We start from the raw sequence: 25,753 nt of genomic DNA, 5'->3' as shown, positions 1-25,753 counted from the left end.
TCCCTAAATATCCACTATTTGTCTTGACAGATCTTCAGTTTGCCCAAATGCAGACATTCTTGTGCTTACTGTTACATTAGTGTTAGAAAAAGTAAAGTTGTGGGGAGAAGGGAAAGGTTTATTTTAAAAGACATCGACTGTAGCCTATTTCTGTCTGCCAGTAGAAGTTACCAGAAATAGACTTAGTGGCTTATTCAGTAACCATTATGTCTATAGTAACCTTATGCTGCAGATTTTGTTTAAATAGGGAAAAATAAATATAACAAGCAAAAAGCGCACACACTCACACTGGGAACAGTAGTTGATTTCTTTCTTTCTGGACCCACAAGTGGACTTGCAGCCATCTCTCCCTTGGATCCCACTGCAGTGCTGCTAAGTTTGCGTGAGACATCTTTGTCCCAGTCTTCCTTCTGTTCACTTTCCACACTATTTGCCTGAGCCCTTTTTGTGTATGACACAGCAGGAGGAATTGAGGGACCAACTGCCAAATAAAAACAGTATTAATAATACCCAAAAATAATCACCGCATTTTTCTTGGCCAAAATAGTCTAAATATAATTCCCCGAGTCCAAAAAAAGCATTTGAACAACTATGACTGCAAACTCAGCACATATACCAACCTATTAAATTGAGCTTTGACAGCCTACGTTCTTTTTACCCACTCTCTCGTCATTACCAATTTGCAGTTCAGAATTAGTTCCCATTTTATATCAATATGTAAATCCTAGAAGAGTATTTTAATTCTCATTTTAAATCCATGTAATTTGTGCAATATTATGAAAAAAGGAATTAGAGGATACTTTTCAAATTATTATTTTTAGAGGAAAAGATATGTGGCAAAAAGTACTAAACACTATGAAAGATCCTTTTCCCCTGAAAACCCTAGAACTACTTTGTTTAAAAGCATGTTTATACTTGGAAAAATTACAGTTCTTCCCCCCTCATCATTCTTTAAAATGCTTTAGGGCAAATCCTCCATCAGCAGAATTTTACATTCACTTGAAATAAAACTACATCAGCTGATGATCTTCACAATATTGGTTTCTTTTTTTTTTTTGAAAAAACAACAATACACTAACACAAAGAGAGAATAGTATTGGGAAAAAAATTAGAAAGAACAATGTAAATTAGGCAGAGTAAAAGGCCAAACATTTTAGAAATATTTCTAGTAATTTGATAGTTCTCTCTAACAGGAAGAAAAAAAAAAATCACCTTTCATTTAATGTTTTAAATATAACACCCCATTTGATGTAACCACTTTCACCTGAAAATGTTTCCTGAATACTTGGTAAAATTATTGTCTCTTGGAAACAAGCAATTTGGCCCCAACTCCAAATGTACTGATAAACCTAATGGTTTGCAGCCTTTCGGTTTATCCAGACCAATATTTTGCCATTACTTCCTAAACAGGAAACATCCTCAAGCTCTTATTCAGTGAGTCAACCCAGTAACAAGTCCAAAAAATTAAATCTGTAAATTACATTGACCCAGATTTACCATAGAAGTGTTCATACAAATAAAAGCATCACAGCGGAGCACGATGAGATACACAACAAATGCACAGAGTGGTGGACCTGCCAGGTTCACAAAACACTGCACATTCAGACTTAAATTGTGTATGTTACTTTACTTGTTGGTATGTCATCCCCACCATGATCACTGAACCGCCGTTGTTTCTGATTAGTTGATATACTCCGCTGGACCTTCAGGTGAGCGGGAGACTGCACAGAACTGTTGTTGAGGTCGCTGCTAGGACGAGACCTTTGACCCAAGTTGCTGCTGGACAAGGACTCGCCTCCTTCAAACTACAAGAAAAACAGTTTTTCAAAACAAAAGTCAACATTACTGGTACTTTTATGGCATAATAAAGTGAAGAGTTCCCATCAAAGGCATTTTTTTAAAATCTAAAATTGTATACAGAGTTTAATTCTCTTCAAGATGAATTTTACCACTTCATCTGTGTTTAATGTGCTTTAAAAACACACAGCTAAAGCTAAGAAGTTAATGAACGCTCAAGATAAAATTAGAAGAATCTTAACAGTAACAAAAACTATGCTATTTTAAAACCTAAGCCAAAGAATGGCTCCCCCTGCCTTTTTTTTTTTTAAAAAAAAAAAAAGCTTAAAGAGCATTTAGAGCTTCAGAACAATTTAAAAATGCATCGGATTGAGTCAGAAGAGCTAAAAAAGCAAGTACTACTGATTCAAGGATTCTTTATGGCCTTCAACACATCTCTATAAGGAATGTAACTCAGCCACTGGTTTGTCAATATCTAAGAAGCATAAGTTATAAGTAAAAGCAGTGGAAAAGACAAGTATCCTCTTCCAAGCAGTTTGAGTCAAAATCATTTTAGACAGATTCCCCCCATGCTCTGCCATCACAAGGGAATTCTGGTTCAGAGATGTTGTGGGAAAATGCACTCAAGGATGCACACATCAGATCTACACTATCTTAGAAATGAAGGAAGGCCAATGAAACAGCAGGAAAAAAAAAATCCTTCAAAAAGAAAGCCTTGGTCTCGGCTTGATTTCTTGAAAATCCCTGTGGCCCCAAAAGATCTAGAGATCCCTCTAGTTCCAAAACAGTCAACAGATTTTCTATTACAAATTTATTAATGACTTTGATGCAATTATTCATTAAATAATAAAATATACTATAACACAGTATAGAAGTGGGAAAGGATGAGTACATTTCTGAGAAATAAAGGATGTCACATCTTAGTAGGTAGAAGAATAATTGCTCTAGTCAAATTAAATATTTCAGATTTTAACTGTAAACACACATAACAGGAAGAAGACTCAGCACTTAAGTCATGCCACTTCAGATTAACAGCTAGCTTTTTAAAAAAGCAATTCAACATATTTACAAGTAAATGTGAAGATACTATATTCAATCTATTTCTTCATATGGGCACTACCAAGATATCCAAGAAGATATGAAAAGGGAAAGACATAAGTTATCAACTACAATTTTTTTTAAAAGATGTTACAAAATAGTTCAGAAAAACATCGACCACCAGAATATTCAACCCAGCCAGATATAAAGGCCAAAATAGAAGATGTAAATTAGGTAGCACTTACTTCAGGTGGTTTTCTACCTAGAAGCAGATAAGTAGCCATGACTTCATCGTACTTCTGGTTTACTAAAGATTCATGGATTTCTTCTCTTGAAAAGCCCATTGTGACCATAATGTCTAAAAGTAAAAAGAGCTAGATATTAGCAGAGTAAGTGCTTGGGTTTACTAACAACTTGAGAACAATGAAAACAGAAAAAAAACCTTATAATTTAACAGGTAACTAGGATTCAACTCACTCAGCATCATCCTTGCTGTTCAAAATCAAAAAAGCTACAACTCCCCTCTTTCGTTATTTTCTTCTTGAAAACTCTCAACTATGTTACTCAACATAGTTCAACATTATTCAGCATTAAATGTTATTCAACAAATAAATAAAACACTGGCAAACAGAAACTATGAATAGCTACAAGGCCAACACAGTATCTTTCTCCGACCACGGCAGATAAAAATTGTTGCCCTCATAACAAAATCTGTTTCCTTCTGCCTGTTAAGTTCTGTAATCTTATTTGTCTTTTGCTGTGCTTGTAGATTCATGTCAGCTCAGCGAAGTCACAACAGTAGTTATAAGGAGGGCATTTAATGAAATTTCTCATTTAAAATAAAAAGAAAACATTTTACTTGTACAATGAGATTGCATCTCAAATTTGATAAAAGAGTTTAGTTTGACTTACAAGATAAAATTGCCTAGGTCATGAGATGCAACATCCTTGTAAAAGTCTTACCTATTCTCTTGGTGTCATTAAAATCTGGTTCAGGCTCAGTATACGGCTTTAGTTCTTCTTCTTCATGGCCAACATTCATCCACCGATCCTTCATAATTTGCTAAGAAAAGAAATGAGCTTTAGGTCAATATGCCATTTACCATACCCGATTAAATCTGTGCTAGCTGGTCTGAGGAAAGCCAACTTAAAATTCATAATAATCTCTCCCACCTTTCCCCCTCACATCTTACAGTTTCTTCTTTTGTCTTTCACACCCTTTTGTTTCCATTAGTTCATTCCCCCCTACTATTTAGCCTTTACAATATAAACCACCCTCTCCATCAAATACTAGAAAAACTACTGAAAGAAAAAACCTGCACTTCAACACATAAAAATCTTTCCTTTTGTACCCTTCACTTCCACCATCTCTTAATCTCGTCTTGCTGAGTGCCTGACACTCATGCCCTAATCTTAGTTAAGATCCCTAAACGTTACTACAATACCAACTCTATCACAATAAATAACTCCTTCAAATAATAACAAAGGCAGTGTTTAGAAACTAAGGAATATTTCAGGAGCATGCCGATACTTCCTACAATCATTCGTTTCAAGATCGTGATGCCAACTGGTCATTTTTTCCTATGGATCTTCTCACTGCACTTGACCTAAATATGTTCACAGTTCGGTTGGAGGGAGAAATGACTCTTAACTCTCTCTATGCCATGCAGATATTTACTGTAAAAAATTTCTCCTGCATTCTTTGGAAAATTTCTTTCTGCTGTGGCCTGGATCTTTTATATGCCTGCAAGATTTATCAGCTGGAATCCCTAACCACCACCACAATTTCTCCTTAAGGACATATTCATCTTTTTTAAAACAGCTAAAAACATTTTCCCTCCTACAGCAACAGGCACACATGCCTCTTTAGGGACAGATGCTAATATTGCTCCCTAGATTGACAGAAAAATGAAACAAGTGCCAGCAAGCCAAGTTTCCCACAGGCTCCAAATATGCATCGCAAACACCGAATTAAGTTATTTCTCACAAAGAGCAAAAGACTCAGTTTTCCACTGATATAACCAAATTCTTTGTATGTAGTGCTGCTGCCAAATTACAGACCCAAATAGCTGTATCCTTACAAGAACAATACAGAACTTTGTACTTGGGCCAGTTAACATTTTGCTGACAATAAAACTTAAAGATTTGTTCAAACTTCTGCCACAGAATTGATTTTTTTGGCTTTTGGAGGAGATAAAAGGGAAGGGATTGTGAACATGTATTGCTGTATTGCATTTCTGGCACACAGAGCACAAGTCTATTTGACAATAGACTTTAGTTATATATTTGTAGCCTTGCAGTAACATGATAGACTCCCCAAAGAGTACTATGCAGTATCTGCAATTACATTTTTTAAAAGATACTGTTAATTAAATATAAAGTTTAATCATGATGAAGTGTTTGGATGACAGGAATTACACTGCTCAAATCCTACCTCCCTTTTTGATCCTTCTTGAATTAATAGGCAAATCCAACAATTCCCACTTACAGTTTTTCATGTCTCTTCAGTAGGTGGATCTATAGTTCAATGTAATCTGCTCCAGGTTTCCATCTGTTAAATATCTAAACTCTTGCTAGCTTCTGTCTTTTAAATACATGATCTCATAGGTGTACTGAGTTATTGTACAACTCTTAAAACAGGCTCTTACAATCAAGCATTTTGAAGTGACACAAATGACCCAATTCCAGGATCAACATTATATCTGTAAGTTCAGCTGGGCTTCCAGTCAGCTGATTAAAGAGCAGCAGCCTTGGTCAGGGTACTTAAAGTACTGACCAAACTGTATTTCTTAAAGATCAATCCAAATTTCAACCAACTAGATATTATTGATGAGGTTTCCCTCAATTTTCAGGAAAACTATTTAGTAAAAATCTGGCCTGGCTCAGGACCTGTCTGTCTCAAAATTATTTGCTTTATTACTCTCTGTAAGCATATATTTCACATAGTGCTGCTTTGCAAAGAATTAAAGACTGGGGGGGAGAAGGAATTTGTTGAAATCCTGATAGTTAGGAGACATCCACATATTTTCTGACAATGCATTTTTCCCATCTCTTCCTGCGAAGATCTACTGTTTTACAACAATATTCTTTTGCTTGTAAAATGTTTTCTCTCTGCTGCAACCACGAAAAAGGCTAGACAAACCATTTTAATAAAAGTTTGCCTGGTCCTTACCAGAGGAAGGGCGCTAAGCCTAACCCATACCGTGCCGATCCTGTGTCAGTCTCAGCTTTGATGCTACTAATGTCACTGACAAACATCCTATCGGATGGTCTGGCAAAAACGTGCATGGAAACTGAGCAAATAATTAAAAGACAAAGCACAAACAAAAATCCTCCCCACCTAAGATGACATTGTCTTTCCACTTTTAGAAACTTCCAGTAAATATATACTTTAGTTCTAAATATGTATTTTTAGAAGTGCTCAGACAGAAGAAATAGTAATTTCTTTCCAAACCACGTACCATAGCTTTCTAATTCAACAAATGTGATTTCAGGAACATTCATTTTAAAAAAGTTTTTGATGTCTCTCTCCCTCAGATTAGCATACTGTTATCAGTATTTTGGTACTGGCTCAAGACCCCCCCAACACACATAACATTTACTCGCTCTCTTCCAATACAATCTGACAACTACGCTGTTCCAGCGAGGCTGCTATCCAACACCTCTCTCCAGGGACAGGAAGGAATTTTAGAAAAACTGGATAACACTAGAATGAAAGTGAAATTAGATCTGAAGAGATCTAGAATTAGATCTGAAGAGAAACTGCTAAAAATCCAGGGGAAAGGTCAATAGAAGGAAAATCTATTTTCCTAAAACTTAAACACAGCACAGGAAAAAGGCGATCTTTCACCATCTTCCAGTGACTACGCTCTTATCACTGTGCCCTCTAGACAGTAATAAATAAAACATAATTAATGAATATCAGCAAAGTAGAAGCCACCATTCATTATTCTATTCAGCACAGATTTTATTCAAGTTAAAACTATTTATAACAAGTCACAAACCAGCATCAGCTTGACATAAGTTTGCATGCAGACAGAGCTTAGTAGATGCATGCTTCCTTGCACAGGTAGCATCCACGCCAGGAAGCATAAGTCATGCCACTACAAATAAAAAGCTGCTTAAATAGGATTTATTTTCTGGAACGCCATCCACTGCTGCATAAGTATGCATAGAAAGATGAAACAAAGGTCACTGGTGATTAACTCATGCAAATACTACTTTAAAACCATTCTACTTTCATCTCTATGGTAAGTAGATGTTATTTTAAAGTGCCTCTCTTTGTTAAAGAATTCACAAAATAGAACAGAGCAGCATTTAGAGTGAACTCTACACAAAATATTTGTCAAATATCAGCTCCAGAGTTACCCAGCAAGTACATGCCAATACAGCAAACTTGAAAAAACTAGCCCCTTAAAAACACTGAACCTTTTAGACACATTACAAATTATGCATAGATATTCTTTGCATCCCATGAAGAGAAAACCTAATTTACTAATTAAAAAAAAAAACCCCACAACATAACTCAGTAGAAATCCTCAAAACAGATTTTAGATGAGGGACACAGCAAATATTATTACATATGTTAATCTTCCAGCTATTCAGAAACAAAGCTACCAGAAGGGGGAAAAGAAAGGACTGAACAGAAATAACTAGCAATTATTGGCTTATCATTCAAAGAGTTCTTAATGTTTATCTGTATTATGGCACTAAAACAAACAAAAAACCCACGTAGTTTTCTATCACAGTTGTTGTTCTTGTACCTATCCTTTTTAAGAAGTCATGCTGGAAATGGTAAGTTAAGTCAAAAATGCTTATGGTGCTGCCTGCTGCTGTTTTTTGTTTTTCTGAAAAACTCCAAGCAGAAGATATTTACAACCTTGTCCTGCTTTCCACGCATTTTGAACTAGCTCCATTATCTGACCGAAACAAGTAGGAGCAGTTTGCAATGCTCTTAAATGATAGTCTTTAGTCAGCTACAACTAAGGTTAGACTTTCATTCATTAACACTTTCTATTTTCAAGCTGCACTGTTTCTGGGACATTTCCTCTTTTTTTTTTTTTTTTTTTTAATTTTGACAGGACTCTTGGGCCCTTAAAACAGGAAGAAAGTACCTATCGTGAAAAATAAAGATGTCTTAAGCAGTTATTGTATTTTATTCTTTCTTAATCTGAAAACCCTTTTTTCCCCCAGATGAAACTACTTACTTCCAAGCTGCCTCGTTTTATTGGATTCAGTACTAGTAGCTTCTTAAGTAGATTTTCACAGTCTGTGGACATATAGAACGGAATGCGGTACTTCCCCCTCAGTACTCGCTCCCTCAGTTCCTTTAAAATAAAGTTTTAAAAGGTGAACCTACTAATGACATATAAGATTTAAAGAGAGTAAAAGCCAAGCTTTCATATTGTAACTGTACCTTTAGATTCTGACCATCAAATGGCAATGATCCGCTGACTAGTGTGTACAAAATCACCCCAAGGCTCCACACATCCACTTCAGGACCATCGTATTTCTTTCCTTGGAAAAGTTCAGGAGCAGCATAAGGCGGGCTTCCACAAAATGTGTCCAGTTTATTACCGACTGTAAATTCATTACTAAAACCAAAGTCTGCAATTTTAATGTTCATGTCTGCATCAAGTAGAAGGTTTTCTGCCTAAGAGAAAAATAAAAGAGGAAAAGGACAATTTGTGTGTATCATTTATCAATAAATGCAAAAGTGTTTCTTTTTCTAAAATGGTTCACCATCTGTTTCTTGCAGAACAAAAGAAACTAATCCCTCTCAATACATTACAAAGATTGAAAATCAACTTTTTCAGGACAAAAACAGGACAAAGTCCTGTTTAGTCAGGAAAATATAACTGTTAAAAGCAGCTAAACAGACTTGAAAGTCAGCTACTGAATCAACTATTAAGATTTTCTTTTCTGGAAGAAATAACTTAGTTCAGCTTTAGAATGAAGTATCTAGACATCTCAGAATAGCAGTTTCAGCTTTTTTTGCGGTTCATGCCAACTTCTGATGCCAAGGAGAGTAAATCTAATCCCAGATATCATGTACCGTTTTGGTGGGGTAAATATTAGAAGGGATTTAAGACTTTAAAAGAAGATCTCTTCTGCTTACAAGACGAAACACTTCAAGCTACGTGCTGTATCTTAGCATTCTGTACTAAAAAATTCTCTCCCCTTTATTCTTAGTGTTTGCTTTAGCAATAACAACACCAAGGTGTTTAACACTCAAGTATTGCATTGTATATGAAAAAATGCACGTATTATACATCTAAGAATATTAGTGCCTGTGCAGCAATCATCGTGTAAATACAATGCATCACATATACATGGATGTCAGTATTCTGGAGTCAGTAAACAGTATCTTAGTATCACAGGTAGGGCAGAAGATTAAAAGAGCTAGGTTAGAGAAATACTAATACATTACTGGAAAAAAATAAAGTGCATTTCTCAAAATGCAAGGATGCTGTTCAAAGAGTGCAGCAGAACTGGGCAATGTTTATTCCTCTAACAGGTCCTGGCTCCTGATCTGCATACCAGCAACACAGGAGCAGCACTGAGTAGTGCAGGAATCCTTTTTCAACAGGAGGACAGATATTAATCAGAGCAGAGGATTCACCTAATTGCCACACATCAGTTTTATAGCAAACACAGACATCTCTCATTGGATGCTGTGCCCAAAATTGAGCCCAGAAAATAAAAAAGTCTTAGTTTAGGATCAGAGAAGCAGCAATCAATTTGTTAGTTGCTTTGATTAAAAGGGTAAACATGATTCTGTTTGGGTTCGTTTGTTGGTTTTGTTTTATTTTTAATAATTTCACTTGCACTCAACAAACAGAACAGGAGACAATTAACTAACAGTATATCAAGCCAACAGCTGCGCAACAGAATTTAGTCATTATCAGGAGTAAAATACATCCCATTTTTTACAAACTAGCTATCCTGGAAAATATTTTATTCTCCCAATTCATGACCTGTAGCCTCAGCTGGTTCCAGCTGATGCGCCTGCAGACAGACTCACAGAGATATTTTCCGGATCTGACAGCCTTCCTTATTACTGCACAAAGACTTCATTTTCCTTGTGGTGAAAACATTACTGTCAGTGCAGCTGCTCTGTGATTACAATAGTCCTCCTAATTCAACAGTACTCTGCTAACCAAGTACCCCACACTTTTAGGTTCCCTACTTCAAACAAAACCACCAAAAAACCCCCTTTTTAATATGCCAAATAGAAAGACTATGTTCTTGTTGATTGTATATTCAGAGCAAAAAATATTGACAGTCACTGGAAAGGTAAGATAAGTTTTGAGCATCACAGTTTGAGCAAAGTTGGAATTGGTTATAGCCCTTTCTACGCAAGCTGTTTATAATCACAGAAAATTAAAAGGAGACAGTTTAAGTACCCACGGGTCTTGCACTCCCGCCTCTTCTGCCAGAATAGGCTAGACAAACTTGCACATTTTCTTACACGTCTTCCTAGTTTAGTCTGAAGTAACTTACATTTGATGGAGTTTACCCTTTCTGTTAAAGCCACAAAGGCTTATCAAAAATCTCCAAAGTGGTGCTAGACCTCTGCCTTGCGATGCTAACAATGTCAATTGGTCAGCGTGCTGATACCATGGAGAAAGTCAACAGAAGCAGATGTGAATGCAGACACAACTTTAAAGTCGCTTCTTCCTTCTCTGCAGCTCCATGAGAAGAGTTTTCAGTGAGACAGAGATGACACATAACGTTTGGAAAGGAGAGACGAAGTGAGAACACCTCCTCAAAGCCATACATTTAGACCTATTTTTCATTGGCTAGGCTGACTGGCTCTCAATCACACCTAGCACTGAACTTTTCAAATGAGTCTAGCTTAACTTCGTCCAAGAATAAAATGGAGAGAGAAAAGCAAACAAAGAAATTATTTTGTAGCCTGCCTGCCTGTCTTGCAAATAGGAAGGAGATCAGCAGTACAGTATTCGTGACAGATGGTAAAAGGGATCCTGCACAAACGCTGCAAAGCAGTTTTGGATAGTCCTGTGAGCAATGCAGTGAGCTGTATGCGTGCTATGGAACTAAGAAATGAAGGAGGGGTGGAGGCTGTAATGGGCTCTGGGAGAAAGAGCAAGATGCAGGATGCTAAATAACTGCAGGGGTTAATGCAGTAAGACTGAATAATATAGCTGGGCTGAGCAAGCCAGTGACAGATAAGCATGAGAAGATGGCTGGCTCCCTACTCCCAGCCAAGTATAGGGCCGAGACAACTAGTGAAAGCGGCTTGTCCAGTCAAGCCAATAGGTCCCTAGGTGCAGCCTTCTGGAAAGCTCAACAACAGTGGCTGCAGTAAGCTCCAGGGAGCTTGAGAAAACATTCACGGGCTCCAAACCATCACGCAAGATGGGGAGGATTTTTTTTAAATCAGGTTTTCAACGAGATCCAGCCCTTGTGTTCCTTGCATTCTGACTTCAGAGTGCTGGCCAGGCACCTCCATCATCAGATGACAATGGTCCTGGGGCAGGGAAGACTCAGCAGAAAAGGATGTATTATCCAGCACCATATGCACACCCAGGAGCTGGCAAATCGACAGGTATTAGGGAACAGATTTGTAAGAAAGAGGTTGAGAGCATGCTGCAGTGTATTATAAGAAAGTTAAGACAAAAGATACTGGTGGAAAAAAAAACACCTCAGGTATTATTCAACCTCAGCTTTTCACAAGTATTTAGATACATTAGTAAAAGAACCTACGCCAGTGTTTTCTTTGAAAACATACAGAGACATCAAAGCAAGAGCACAAGCCAACTTTTAAGCAAGTGAAGATCTTGTGTCCAAGTCCTATGATATCTAAACTTGGTACAAAGACAACTTCAGACTGAAGGCTTAGGTTGTACCTGCAATTGCTGAACTCTTCAACATGGTCTGGTATGTTTATACAGATAGATTACTAGAAAGTATCAAAAAAAGGAAATTCAACTAATTTCTGTTTACCTTTGATTTATTTTTCTCCCTGAATTAAACACTAGAGCATAAACCAGAAGCTCAAATGGATTAAAAACCTAACATATTTCTTATGAATCACTAAGAAAAGACCGTTTTATATATCTTGCAATATATTTTAACTGAAAATATTTTAATTAAGTAGTGCCGACTAGTATCATTGAACTTCTGCAGCTTCAGTGTGTAGATATCTGCATGCCAGCAGGTATAATTCTTTGGAGAGCATGCTTTTTCTTAAAGCCAAAACTGGAATGAAAGTAACACATGTTCTATTCTTGTCTCTCCCCTGTTCCAACAGGCAAGCTACGTATTTTTCTGCTTCAGAAAATTGAGAATAAAATACAAGTGATAGTTCCTTCATTCACGTGTTTGAGGCATTCAGAGACAGTGGCAAAGACAAGTATATAGAATGAAATTAAGTCTATTCTGTCAGCCAGCAAAATGAAAAATAAGTAACAGCCTACCTTAAGATCACGATGAACTATGCATTTTTGATGACAGTACTGCACAGCAGATACAATCTGAAACACCAAGATGATCAGTGAAGTATTTTATTTCAGTCTCAGCTTAAGTTTTCATATATAACTTAGTAATTTTGGCTCCTGATATGATTCAGTAGAACATAAGAAATTAATAAATAAAGCTTTCATTTTAGAAAATATTCATGTAAGTTTCATTAAAGCTCAAATACTAAAACGTCCCACATCCCTAAAAGCTGCTCATTTTCTTATTAAAAAAAAGTTTAATACATACTCCTCAAGGTAATAGGAGAAATATCTATTTTAAATGCAGATCACCCAATAGCAAGAACTATAAAAGGAAATTATTCCACCCCCCAACCCAATAGCTGGATGTATCATCTGAGATTTTATCTTCTGAAATATTTGCAGCGTATCTCTGCAATTCATCCCTCACAGAATAGTTAATTCAACATTTTTAAATACATCTTTTACATATGTACAACAAAAAACAAGTCTGAAACAGCAAGTTAAAAGCAGTTTCTTTACATGTTAATTATATACCTTAATTCTGAAAAATACCAAATTTTGTTTATTAATCCAATTAAAGTTTTTCACTAAAAACAGGGTAAGAAAAAGATTAAGATGAGAAAGTCTGTAATAAGAATATAAAAACCTGTTACAGAATACCCTTCATACAAAACAATGTGACATGACAGCAATACATGTCATCATATCAACATCTCCAGATAGAACATCCGTTCAATTCTAAAATATTCAGAAAAGGATTAAAACCTCAAGTGAGTCACAATAAAAAAATGTGGCTCTTAGGAACATCCACTAAAAAGAATGTAAAACAGTCTTACTATTTTTAGATAGCACGTAGGAAGCAGATATTTTTCTCTTTAGGGATTTTTTCCACTCCAGTTTTAATAAACATTATCACAACAATGAATTCTTTTTTGAAGTAAAAGAAGTACGCTCACACTCATGTCTATCTAAAAACACCATAAATAGAAACAAAAGAAAGAATGAATCTTAATTTCATACCTGCCTGAATTTTGCACGAGCCTCTTTCTCTTTCATTCTTCCATGTGCAACTAGGTAGTCAAACACTTCTCCTGACCATGACAAGGACAAAAATTCAGTCTTATTGCCCGGGTTTTATTTTTGGCTGCCATGCACAATCAAATCATGCTTGAAAACACGCCCCCCCCAATCCTGCTTCTTGAAGGGAAAAAAATAGAAGCAGCCAGGAAAACTTCCTTTTTACTGTTTGCATTGGATTTCATTTTTCAGACATGTAATAGTCAAGAAATATAAAAATGGAACCCTTCATACTAAAGTTTCTTCAATTTTTAAAATAAATTTACTTAAAAAACACTGTGAAACAAAAAAATTTGACTTTAATAATGAAAAACATTCACATTGCATATAAGACGCATTGGGAAACAGGCAACTTCTTATGCTTCACATACCTCTATAGCAGCTTCACTTAACAGTATCTGTATTACTTCTGTTTTTTCCTTCTTGTTCTCTTTCTAATGAAGCTGCTCAGATGCCTTTCAGATCCTCAACTTTGCTCTGTCTGATGAGCAGCCTTTCTTAGCTGGTCACAGCCCTGTGCTGGATTCTCTTCTCACATTCAAACATTTCCTATTCAAATGCTAAGCAGCTTCTCGAGCAGGCACTGTCCCTCACGCTCTTTATAATCCTGCTGGTCCCCTTTCCTGTGTTCCTTATTCCCACCCCCTGGACCTGCTTCTCCAAGTGCTTTGGCACACATTTTCAAGATAAAATGAGGTACCAGTGCTTGCCTAAATATAGCAGATAAATACTGAGTCAAGTTTTGGCCAGAATCAGCACCAAATTATCTCCTGATTTTCCAGCAGAAGCCTCAGAATGGTAACTACCCTTAAGCACAAACCAGGTTACAAAACAAAGGTTACTTTACAGAATGTGATTCAAGCAATAAAGTCTGCCCTGGGAGGTCTGCTAGGACTGTTGTGAAGGACAGATTGGAATAACCCATTAAACATAAAATCCTTAAATCGTTCCTAGGCATGCAACCGGCATGGCTTTCCGTATTTCGGTTTATCCTTAAAGCAGAATTAAGAATCCACTTACCCCCACTGGCATATTCCATTACCAAATACAATGTCTTTTCAGTTTCAATAACTTCAAATAATTTTACTGCAAGAAAAATGAATGAGAGAGAGATTGCAGCAGGGAGCAAGAGCACAGCACAAACAAAAAATTATACTCATGAATTAAGTATAATTTATGGCCAATGATAACACTAAACCATATGAAAGCATTATATCCTTTAGGTTAGCATTCTTTTGAGGCTAAAAAAGCAAAATTAGTTTCTAAATCATGTTTTATAATATAGCATATTAATTCACAATTTTCTCAAAGTTTATGCACACTGTACAAACGAGTTCATGCTTGAAATTAGTGTTTAATTTGACACCAACATCTTTAAAATTATACAAACCTTCCCTGTTTTGCTAGCAAACTGCTCCCAGTTAGAAATCTGAGATTCTGACCAACTGAAAACCGAGTGGACACCAGAAACGTTAAGTCTGGAAGACTTTCCTCAGCTGGTAATAGTAACCACTCATTTAAAGCAAACACACCCCCACCGCCACCCCCAAGAAAACAAAAAACAGCGGAAGCTAAGAATGCTGGAAAAGCAACAAACAATTCAAGGGATGAGAAGGGAGTGCCTAGCATGTAATAACTTGTACGCCTTGTCCATACCTTGTATGCAACAAGCCCTCTGGCCGATTCAGGACCATTAAGTGTCTCTGCAACAAGACTGTCCAGCCCTCCTCAGCCAGAAGAATTGTCATCACAAAGTAGGGCCCTGAAGCTGTGGGGTAGGTGAAAGAACTAAAGCAGAAAGGGAAAATTACATACTTTGTAATTCTAATTTTCTGGAAATATCAGTCGGCGGGAGTCTTTCCTGGACTGAACTAACAGAGTTTTGCTACCTTCACCTAAGAAACTCATGCTTTTTGGCCTCAAGAGTAATTTCAATTGACAGAGGGGAGTTGGGGCCCTCAACAGACCGGAGCGCTCAGCATCTCCTACTTTGTGTTAAGGCTTTCCTGGAATGAGCAGTTTATCTCCTCAGAGCAAAATTCTTGTTTCATGCAGAGTCAATAAAGGAGGTGAGACAATGAAGCATTTACTGAATGCTCACTGTCTTATTTTAAAAAAGTTTAACAAACAAAAGCATAGCTGTAAAGTACATTCAAATAAAGCCAAAGAGAGTAAAATGTAAACAGTATAATAAAAAAAAAGTTTGCAGAAATGCAGGGCTCCTACCAATATTGGGATGATTCAGTATCTTCATTATTCGTACTTCTCGAAACAACTGTCAAGGAAGCAAGACAACTTTCTTAAAGTGTGCTTATTAGGGAAAAGTTATTCAAGATACGCAATCTTAGATGGCAAAAAGGAGCAGCGTAAGCTAATTTTATGCATTAGCATAAAATACAGATAAATATAGTGCAGTGAATGCCAGAAAATGTAATCTACATCTTATACATTATATAACAATAACCATTACCAACTACATATCAAAATGAGACTAATTTTCAAGCTTTATACAAACAGACACAGGTAAGTTCTATAGCCCTTTCTGGAGTTTCACATTGACCAAAACCAACAGATTATTCACACAAGTTTTTTTATCTCTGCTCCAATTTCTTTGGTGACTGGCAAGCTCAGCTAACTACCCCGAATACATATATTGCACTGTGGGTGCAAATACAAGGTGTAGTACTACAAAAAAGTTGAACACACAAGTGTTAAAATGGAATTAGATACCAGGAATCCTGATGTCCCCCAGTCCTGCTGCTCCACAGCGGTGAAGCGGGCAAGTTCACTTTCCTCACAACTACCAAATCTTACACTGGGTCACAAACAGCTATGTCCCCTCTCCCCCCAGCAAGGCCTGAAGGTTTATGATTGATGAAAATCTGGTTTATGATCCTGAGTCACATAATTAAAAATAACTGGACAAACTTATAGCCCTAAGCATATACACTTAAGACAATGGTGGTTTTACTTTTTTTTTTTTTTAAAACCAGAAACAAGAGGTCTTCAGTCTTAAATTTCTAGCATTCATGGGTTTATTGATTAAATAAGAGGTGAAGGGGCTCAAAGGGAAGAAGGCAAACAAAAGGAATCCAAAATGACTACATAGTTCTGTTACTCTACACCTGAAGGTGTCAATACTGATATGTTTGCACTGTTTTACTTCAAGTGAACAGCGTATCCCCACTGTCAAATCTATTTACTGTGCTGCATTCTCTTTAATCCCGTATTGGGACTGAAGTAGGATACTGAAATGAAGGAAGAAAAGCTCGCTGGCTTCAGCGTAATGCTTAGCCATTTTGGAAACATCTTAGCACTACAGTCCTTCTCACAGAGAAACTGTGCGTTGTTGCTGCTTTGCTTGTCTGATGTCTCAGAGGACATCCCTCCCTCCATTTTCAAAATTAGTCCCATTTATTCAGAGGCTACCTTTGCGAAAGGGTACAACGATGCAAGCCAGAGACCAAACATCTCCTCAAAGAGTAGCACTTTAATTTCTATTTTGTGATGGCTGAGGCTACAAGTCAAGAGAAATTAAAATTCTTTTGCTTAGACACCACTGATTATTTTTACTCCATTTGTGCAACTTAGTCATAACATTTCTAAAATTCTGCATTTATTCTACAAGACTATAAAGCAACATCTTTTTGAAATTCATCTTTTGATCAAGTAATATTATCACAGTTCTATTTACATATTTCAAGCTAGTTACTATCCACTTGCCTTATAATTGCTATAAAACAATTTCAGAAGGAAGCAAAGACTATAAAAGCATTTATCTGAGAAAACATGAACAAGTATGATGCATTTTGCTCGCGTTCAAAATGTAACACATGGGTATGTAATACTATGCACTAGAATTAACTTTAGCAAATATTCTTGTTTCCTCATAAATCCAGTTATTCCCATGAAAACAACATCATACCAGGCTGTGCTTTGTGCATTTTTTGTTTTTCTAAGTATTTGAATTTGTTGCACAAGAAAAAGTTTCTCAGCTAAATCAGTATCAATTACTTAGAAGCTAACAAATGTAAGTCAACAGATGGTACAGCTTCAAAAGAGCTTCTAAGCAGGTATGTGGAAAATGGTAACTCCTGCCAGAAGATTGGAGAGATATTTCATAACTTAACAGTATTAATACTGGTATAAAAGTTACAGCAATAAACACATATCTTCATAAGCAGGATTAAAATACTAGACTTCTATAAATAAAATAATTTCAAATATAGAAAAAAGATCATTAAGAAACAATTTTACATGTAATGTGAAGCACATAGTAATTGCAAAAAAAAGAGTGCATTATTCTATTCAATATTCTCACAGGATTTAGAAGTTTACTAATTGGTTTAAGATTTAAATTGATTTCACAGTGACATGAAATTTTGTTCCACATAATATGTAATTTTTTCTTCCATAAAGGAAAAAGCCTATCAAGAAATGGGCATAAAAGTCTATTTTCCTCAAGACAGGACATTACTGACCTCTAGCCTGATGCAGATACTTCGTTATATGAAAGAAACAATTAGTCGCTCCGGTTCTGAGCAAGTAAATCACCAAGACCCAAGTATGGGCTTAGGTTTATTCCATACAAAAGCCAGTAAATTTTTTTTACAACATCTTGTATTATATATCCTGTTGAATAGACACTTTTCGAAAACTGAAGCATATGTTCTCATACAAAAGCAGGTACACAGTCCTGGTAGTCACCATGAGTATCTCAGGAGGAAGTAGTCAGTCTCAACCTTTTGAAAGAAAACAGCTATTCTAAGGCAAATTCTAAACGAACTCAACAAAGTCACAAGGTGAATCTGGGTATTTTCTTGCTGGTTAGTAGCTCTGAGGTGATGTTCTTGTTTCTTTGGGGATTTTGACTCAAAGGCACTTTTAATGTTGGTTGAAATGCGTTTGCACACTTAGAGCAAGAACTGGACAAGGCTGAAGCAGTCAAAGTTATCTTAGGTGATGCTCATCCACACAAATCATGTCAAGCATAAGCTGAATGGAAACTGGCTATTTTATTTTACAGACGGGATGGTGTCAGCCTCCCTACAAATCTATGAGAGCAGGGAAGGAGAGAAAACAGCAGAGTAAGAACTGAAAGAATAGTTAAAATTTTGGAATCTACCTGCAGGTACCTGCTGACTAAATGGCTTGCCCTGAGAATAGATTAAAAAACCGTAAGTGATCGTACTCCCTACAAAACTCCTCTCCCAGCTGCCTGCCCACTACTGAAACTACAGCGCACAAGGTTGCCTTCTTCATGGGGAGATACACATTCCTCTGAGAGTTCATGTTTTGCAGTTGTTATCAGCTTCTGACAAGTTTCCAGCAGTTGTTTACCTGGAAACTGACATTTTCAGACCTTTTTCTCAAGTAACTCAGATATAGGCATCTTGCAAATTAGGCAGATGTAACTTATGTATTCCATAATACCACTACGTAACTAAGTCAAGCAGCTTTGCTAAAGCTGCTTGGAGTGACAGATTACCTTCGAACCCAGGAAGGCTGGAAGAAAGAAATTAATTGAAAGGCTGAAAGAACTGAAATAATGTAACAGCACTGTGTAGACACCACAAACACAGCCACACTACAACTTGCGTAGTTCCTGGCCTGTACGGTCCAAGGGGATTTGTACAGGTCTCTCAAATGCAGAGTGGGGAGAAAGAGCAGGGAAGCTTATTTCAATTTAGATGTTCAAAACAGCAGAGAGGAAGTGGAATGGAAATTGGGCAAATGAACTGTTCTCTGGAGTTCTGATGTATATTCAGGATTTTATTTGGTCCAGTATAAATGCATGTTTATACAAATTAAGAAAATGCCAACGTTCACTCCTCCAATTTTCTCTCACAAGAGAGAAACAAGCTGGAAAAATCTCTAAACAATGGGTAACACTTGAATAAAAAAAAGCATTAACAGTATTCAAGTATTAGGGTACACTATTTTACATTGTAACTCTGCCTTCTGTGGAGCACTACTTTGGGATAAATCTCCTCCCCGGCCTTTCCCCTTGCAGAAGTATGCTGGTCATTAACACTACTTATGTCAATACCTATGTATTTACAAATAGAGGTATCTAAACAATAGCCACTACACCCCTCAATAACACCCAGGATACCTCTATATGGAAAGGAAGAGATGTATTAGAGCAACAAGACCACAGTTATTTTCTACAAAGCCAAGTTTGTTATTTTTATAGAAATCTAGACAGAACAGAGAGACTAGTTCTCCTTTCGTGACAAGGTGAGCTGCAGGATTATATACTGATCTATTTTACTGATAAAAAAATAGCGCTTTCAGAATTCACGCACACCTCTATTTTCTTGAGCGGCAGTGTACTGCTCTCTCAGAAGGTGTAACTGCTCCCTGATTTCTCTTCCCGCACCCCGCCATACGTTTATAGGAGCGCTCTTCATTCTTAATAAAGTGCTACCATTCAAATAAGCTCTTGAACAAGCATCTGCTTGTTGCAAACAGGTTGTAGCCTCAATAGCTTCACTTATAGTAGAGGACAGCCAGCACCATACTGAATTCGTAGAACTTGTACCTATGGAAAAGGCACAAGGCTTGAAAATTTGATTCCTGCTTTTCCAGTTTCATTTTTCAGGGCACAGACTGCAGAAAGTACAAAGATCTTCTGTTACACCTTTGCTAACACTTCTACTTGCTGTCAGGTTGGCATCTATGTTTAAGATTTATTATTTTAAGTCACTACAATCGAACTAAAAATCATCAGTTAACCAAGACTTTTTCTTGAAACGCTTCTCTAGTTTCTAAATCATTACTGAGAAGGAATGTTGCAAAAAAGCTTAGCTTTCGATAGGTAACATAAGGAAATTGTTCCAAATCTTCTACTACTTCTTTACTTCTGCTTTTCTTAACAACAGAAAGAACGTAAGTTTGAGGCTTTAGATATGTTTAAAGAATAAAAAGAAGCCCGCTGACCCCTAAAAAGGGAAAATCTGAAGTGCCACTTGCTAATCAAACCTATTAAGAAAAAAAAGCACCTTCTGCTCCACTAACAGTTTGCATAAGAGCAACAGAATGCTATTTCGGAAACATCCCTAGTGAAGCAAGTACAAGACGATGCTTCCAATGTAGCAGACATGCAGAAAATAGAACAGCTATTTTGATATAAATTCTAGTTATGATGAAACCCAAATACTTAATTTGGGAACAAATTACAATCACGACAGTGGAAAAAGCTAAGTCATTACAATATCACTATCAAGATAGTGAGTTCACAAAAAAGCCAGCTCTGTCTTCTAAACAAGTGCTCACTGAGTAAGATGGGAACCATATACTGAACAAACTGAAAACAAAATATAAGGCAGCACCCTTAATTCAACATTGTTTATCTGTTTAAAGAGGTAGAGGTCCTGAAGCAAAAAGTGTAACTTAAGACTACCACATTGACTGCACAAGGATGCAAAATTAAAAATTCACAAGGTCAGCTTACTTCTGTTGTCTCTCCTGGTTTAAGTTAAAATAACTATGTCTACAGAGTACCCTGTCCATACTATATGGCATAAATAACATTGGAGAGTGACAAAGAACAAACTAAATGCTTTCTCTGCTTTCATACCCGTGACTAACTACAGACCCAGCTTGTATGGCACTTCCAGCAACTGAAGTATGTGCTCAAATACTTCTGTTTACAAAACAGAACAGGGCATGAGAAGCTATGATGCCTCAATTCATTTTACTTAAATTAGGTCAGTAGCAAATACTAAAGCAAAACCTACTTGCACTTGGTATCCTTTATATTACACTGACTCAAAAAGGAAAGGCACAGGGTCATTCACAAGACCAAAGATAACTACATATTTGTCTTATTTGATTAATAATGTGTGTCAAAAAATGATTGAAGGACTAAAAGTTTTGCTGATCTGCATACAATCTACAGCTTTGAAGTTCTAGAGACTGTCCTCTCAACTACACTAATGTAGATGGGTTCAAACTCAGGAGTGGTATTTTTGTTGCAGAAACTTACTACAGTATTTCTCTATGAACATTCATTAGAGAAGTGTCTGTGCCTATTAAAACAGTACTACTATCACCGCTTCCCTTTCCCAGCATTAACTCTTGAAGAAAAATGACTACTTAACAGTCCTACTGTACAACCATACAGTACAACCCTGATGATAAAATTATAAAAATTCACATTACAGTCACACTCTATAGTACATAAAGAATCACAAACTTCTTATATAAAGAGTTCAGTGCAGAAAGAAAAATGAAGATGACTGTGAAACATGGAGATTTCCTAGAACAAGATTTTAAAAAAAAAATTTATTTACAATACACAAATGACATACCAAAATACTAACAGAAATAATTCTAAGCATGCCGATGAACTACCCTCCCACCCCTATTTGCTTTAAAAAACTACAGTTGCTTAAGTGACTGTACAGAAACTGTGCTTAAGCTTACTTAAAAGCTTTCAGGGAATCAATAGTCAGTTTCACTCAAAATTCCCAGAAAACTGTAAGAAGCTGAAAACTTTTAGAGCTTCAAAACAAGGATTTTTTTTTTCCTGAAAATTACAATCAAGACATTAGAAGGAAAACTTTATACCAACAAATTATAACACTTTCCAGTACAAACAGAAGATGCATGGGATAAATATTTCTAGAAGTTATTGAAGAAGAATGGAATTGTGGTTAAATCACTACATCTAACTGCAGTCTTCTGCTTTTAACTGTTTCTAAAAATTGTTTCTCTTGTTATCAGTTTCTCACTCAAAAACCAAGTAACAGCAGCAATGTCCTATTATATGAATATTTTGTGTACTACTTGTGCAGTGTGACAGCATCTTGTGTAGGCTATAAAAATTTAATTTATACTTGGAATGATTTTTTAACGAATTATTGAATATTTTTTGTGTGAAATACAACTTATTTATCATTAAAGCAGTTATCCCAGAAGTAAGTTTCTCATGCTTAGTTTTCCAGAAAGTTTTAATGTTTTTTTACCCTCTCATTGCTCAACATTGAGACAAACTCACCTAGCTCTCCAAGTGTAAAAACCAAGCTAGGTAGGAAACAAGCTACGTGAGCAGCACAGGATTTCCCCAATATGCTCTGTCATGTACTGCCTCCGTGGGTCCCTCATCGCTAGCTCAAATATTAGCAAAGAAATTTGCTTAATATAGGATCTAGAACTTAAGGATAGCAAAGTTTTGCATGGACTCTGCACAGCCGGTTGAATTAAAAAAAAAAATCCTGAAGAACCCATACTCAAACAAAAATACTACAGAAGAGAAATTAAAGCAAACAAATCAAAGAATTAAAAGAAATCAAAGAAAAAAGAAATTGGAGTGAAGTTGTTTATAACTCCCCATAACCGGTTACACAATAAAATAAATGTAACGGCAGCCAGAGATAGAAGAACAGCAATAAGCCCTAGCCTCTTTCTCTCATTCTACAGCTAAAGACAACAGCAGTCTAGCATTTGTAAACAAAAAATATCCCAAATTTTTATAATGGGCAACAATTTTTATAATGTAGGACAATACAACATTTCTGTGCTTCAGCCAAAACCAAACATATGCATAGTTAAATAGTAAAAAAACCCAAACCGAACAAAAAACCCCAGGGTTATAAAGCACTTCTGAATTTCTATCTACAGGCACAAACAAACAAGAATGTTCTGATTACGTTCAGTCATTTTGTCAATTCTATACACAAAAAGTAATTGCTAAAGGTCCTTTTAGTTTAACAAATATTTTATTAAAGTTGAAAGAATATAAAAACAAAGGTAAAAAACCATTAAATTGGCACTCTTACAAGTCCACAAAACCCAGTTACTACGTTAAAGAAAAACCCAAGAAAAATACTATCCTTTACAGAATTACATCTTGATTTAGTAGGCAGACAAACTACTTTTGTACCTAATTAGATAGAAATTTTATTTGTCAGCAAGGGGTAAAGCTGGAGGAGGAAGGAAGAGCAAAGAAGCAATGCTTATATAGGAACAACATAGAGTAACTGCCCTCAGACACATGGCACATGCACGTTATGGCAAAGACAGTATGATACCACTGTTTCCCAAGGTCATGCATACACAAAGATGTTTGTCTAGCAAGATAAAGGGACCAAATATTTTTGTCAAGTAAATAAAAGATCACAGTTCAACTGTTTATAGAATTTCAGATGTTACGGTACGTTCTTACCTTTTGCAGACTAGTAGGATTTAGCTGGGTTTTATCTATTATTTTCACAGCAACCTTGGGAAAAAACAAACAATTATGGATTATTAAACTCAGAAAAATGTTTGAACAAAAATATATCGCACCTCTGTGAGCAAAAGCATAGCTGTGCTGTGCATAGCCTGTAAGACATGCATATATGTCTGCTTTTATGCATTTCATCAAGCAAAATTTCTCACCTATTAAGATCTTTGCCACCAGATGGTACCACCAAGGAATCAGTTTTATACTTTTGTCAGTGTTTGGACAGAGCAATGTTATCCTGTCCACTGCAAAACCAGGCCCTCCAAACACAAGATCTAGCTATCAGTAGATTTTAATATCAGTGATCTATCAACAGATTATCAATATCAATGAAATATATCTATCAATAGATTTTTCTTCGGTTTTGGAAATGCTTGAGGATGAATAGACCTCCTCCCAGCCCCAAAATACCCCTTGATGTGCAACTTTTTGATCTCTTCATCACATTCTGAAAACTCGGGCCCTTCCGATAACTTTTCTTATATCCTGAAACAGCCTCTTTGCATCTTCCTTTATCCTGACACAAAATGTACTTTTTCTACTCAGAAGAGAAAGGTAAAAGAATAGCAGAAATATTTATTATAAAGATAGCTAAAGAGAACATAAAACACAGTCAGCCTTTTTTTTTTTTTTTTTTGATTTTTTTAAAAGAAGGTTTACCTCTCTTCCAGTAAGCACATGCCTTGCCAGTTTCACTTTGGCAAAATTTCCTTTTCCTATTGTTTTCAGTAAGCGATAATTTCCAATGTGAGGATGCTCTTCATTGGTAGACGTAATGGAGTTTCTACATCGGGGGATGTTTTGTCTGCTACTTGACTTGATAGGCTGGACATGTGGTTCAGTGTATCCATCCACAGAGGTATGCTGGAAGGCAGATAAAATAGTTGGGAATTTAGCTACTTGGATTTTAGACAGCTGCAGCAGAATAGACTAAAAGCATAAAAAGGTGTAGAGTGGAGTGATTTATTTACTTTTATAAGTATAACTGATAACTTTGGATGGTAGCTTAAGCAAAACATGCTGTCTTGGGGCAGAGTTTGATGCATGTCTCAAGAAAAAAGTCTGCAGAAAGATTTTACCAGCTCCAAAAGTAAAACTAGAGATACCTAGGCAGTAATCAACAACCCATTACAGGCTTTTTTTTTTTTAATATAAAACTATGCCTAACTACACACTATACTGGTATGTTGCAAATAAACTTATCTAATCATAACCACATTTAGTCTTTTAAAAATACAAATATTTTTTGTACCACAAAAATATTTCTATTTTGGCATATTTAGAAACAAGGTTTCACTCTTTTTTTTTTTCTTAACTTTCTTCATCTCAAGTAACATTGAGAAAAATATTTTATTAAGTAACCTTTGTCCCCAAATCTGTTTGCATCTTTTGTAAGTCACAGAAGTTCTCATTCAAGTAACGAACAATCTACGTCTTTATTTAAAAATAATAATCTATTCTTAAAAAGAAACCTCCATAATATCTCATACAGATATTTTAAATCTCAAAAAGTCTGGAGAACTAAAAGGATGTTATTTTTAATGCATGCCAACACATCATCCCACATTAAATGTTAGTCACTGAAATCTGCAGTGCTTCTATACTCTTTAACTTCCAAGTATATAAGGGGCAAGATACAGATGGGGCTTGGAAATGTTCCAAGGAGAAACCAAAGTAACAGAAGATGTCAAAGGGGTGTTAAGTGTTTCAGTATTTCAAATACTTTCTAACATTAGTGGCAGATGGGTACAAATGTTTAACAGGTAAAATTCAGCCTCTAATCTTTTAAGTTACAGATTTTAAGGCAGGCAAATACCTGGTAGAAACAGTGTCTTCTCAGACCAGTTTTTAGATTTTGTAACAGAAAGGCATGCTTACTCCCAGCTCACTCAGTTCCTGCTAAGTGTAAAGCACCAACAAAACTCAAGACACCTTAGTATCTTCCCATTATTCACTGCTTCAATCAAAACGTGGGTATCTCGATATCTTTGTACAGAGCACCAACTAAGCCTGTTTCTTTACAGACCAAAGGTTTCTAGGTCTTTGACCTTAAACTGAAAGCAGAGTCAGAAGGCAGTGGGAGGTTTCACTGTTTCTCCCAATACCCAGCCTAACTCTGGTCCATGCTGATCTCACCTGTCAC

The 25,753-nt window shown here is 36.3% G+C and overlaps 1 protein-coding gene across 1 annotated transcript in view; it reads right to left on the bottom strand.

Annotated features, from left to right (window-relative positions):
• Positions 1–24,468, bottom strand: part of MARK1 (MAP/microtubule affinity-regulating kinase 1) — a 37,020-nt gene extending 12,552 nt beyond the window's left edge. The window contains exons 1-12 of the mRNA XM_009582390.1: positions 24,271–24,468; positions 23,551–23,604; positions 15,606–15,654; positions 14,400–14,465; positions 13,323–13,393; positions 12,279–12,335; positions 8,252–8,488; positions 8,043–8,162; positions 3,799–3,898; positions 3,081–3,193; positions 1,652–1,805; positions 288–481 (exon numbers count right to left, since the gene is read on the bottom strand). Of these exons, the coding sequence (XP_009580685.1) occupies positions 288–481; positions 1,652–1,805; positions 3,081–3,193; positions 3,799–3,898; positions 8,043–8,162; positions 8,252–8,488; positions 12,279–12,335; positions 13,323–13,393; positions 14,400–14,465; positions 15,606–15,633 (1,140 nt within the window). The 5' untranslated portion in view covers positions 15,634–15,654; positions 23,551–23,604; positions 24,271–24,468. The remainder of the gene's footprint in view (positions 1–287; positions 482–1,651; positions 1,806–3,080; positions 3,194–3,798; positions 3,899–8,042; positions 8,163–8,251; positions 8,489–12,278; positions 12,336–13,322; positions 13,394–14,399; positions 14,466–15,605; positions 15,655–23,550; positions 23,605–24,270) is intronic.
• Positions 24,469–25,753: the final 1,285 nt, after the last annotated feature.

This window comes from Fulmarus glacialis, unplaced genomic scaffold, assembly GCF_000690835.1.
Source record: "Fulmarus glacialis isolate BGI_N327 unplaced genomic scaffold, ASM69083v1 scaffold12317, whole genome shotgun sequence".
In the NCBI taxonomy this organism is placed as follows: domain Eukaryota; kingdom Metazoa; phylum Chordata; class Aves; order Procellariiformes; family Procellariidae; genus Fulmarus; species Fulmarus glacialis.
The sequence above is the reverse complement of the archived record's forward strand: the minus strand, read 5'-3'. Positions and strand labels throughout refer to the sequence as shown.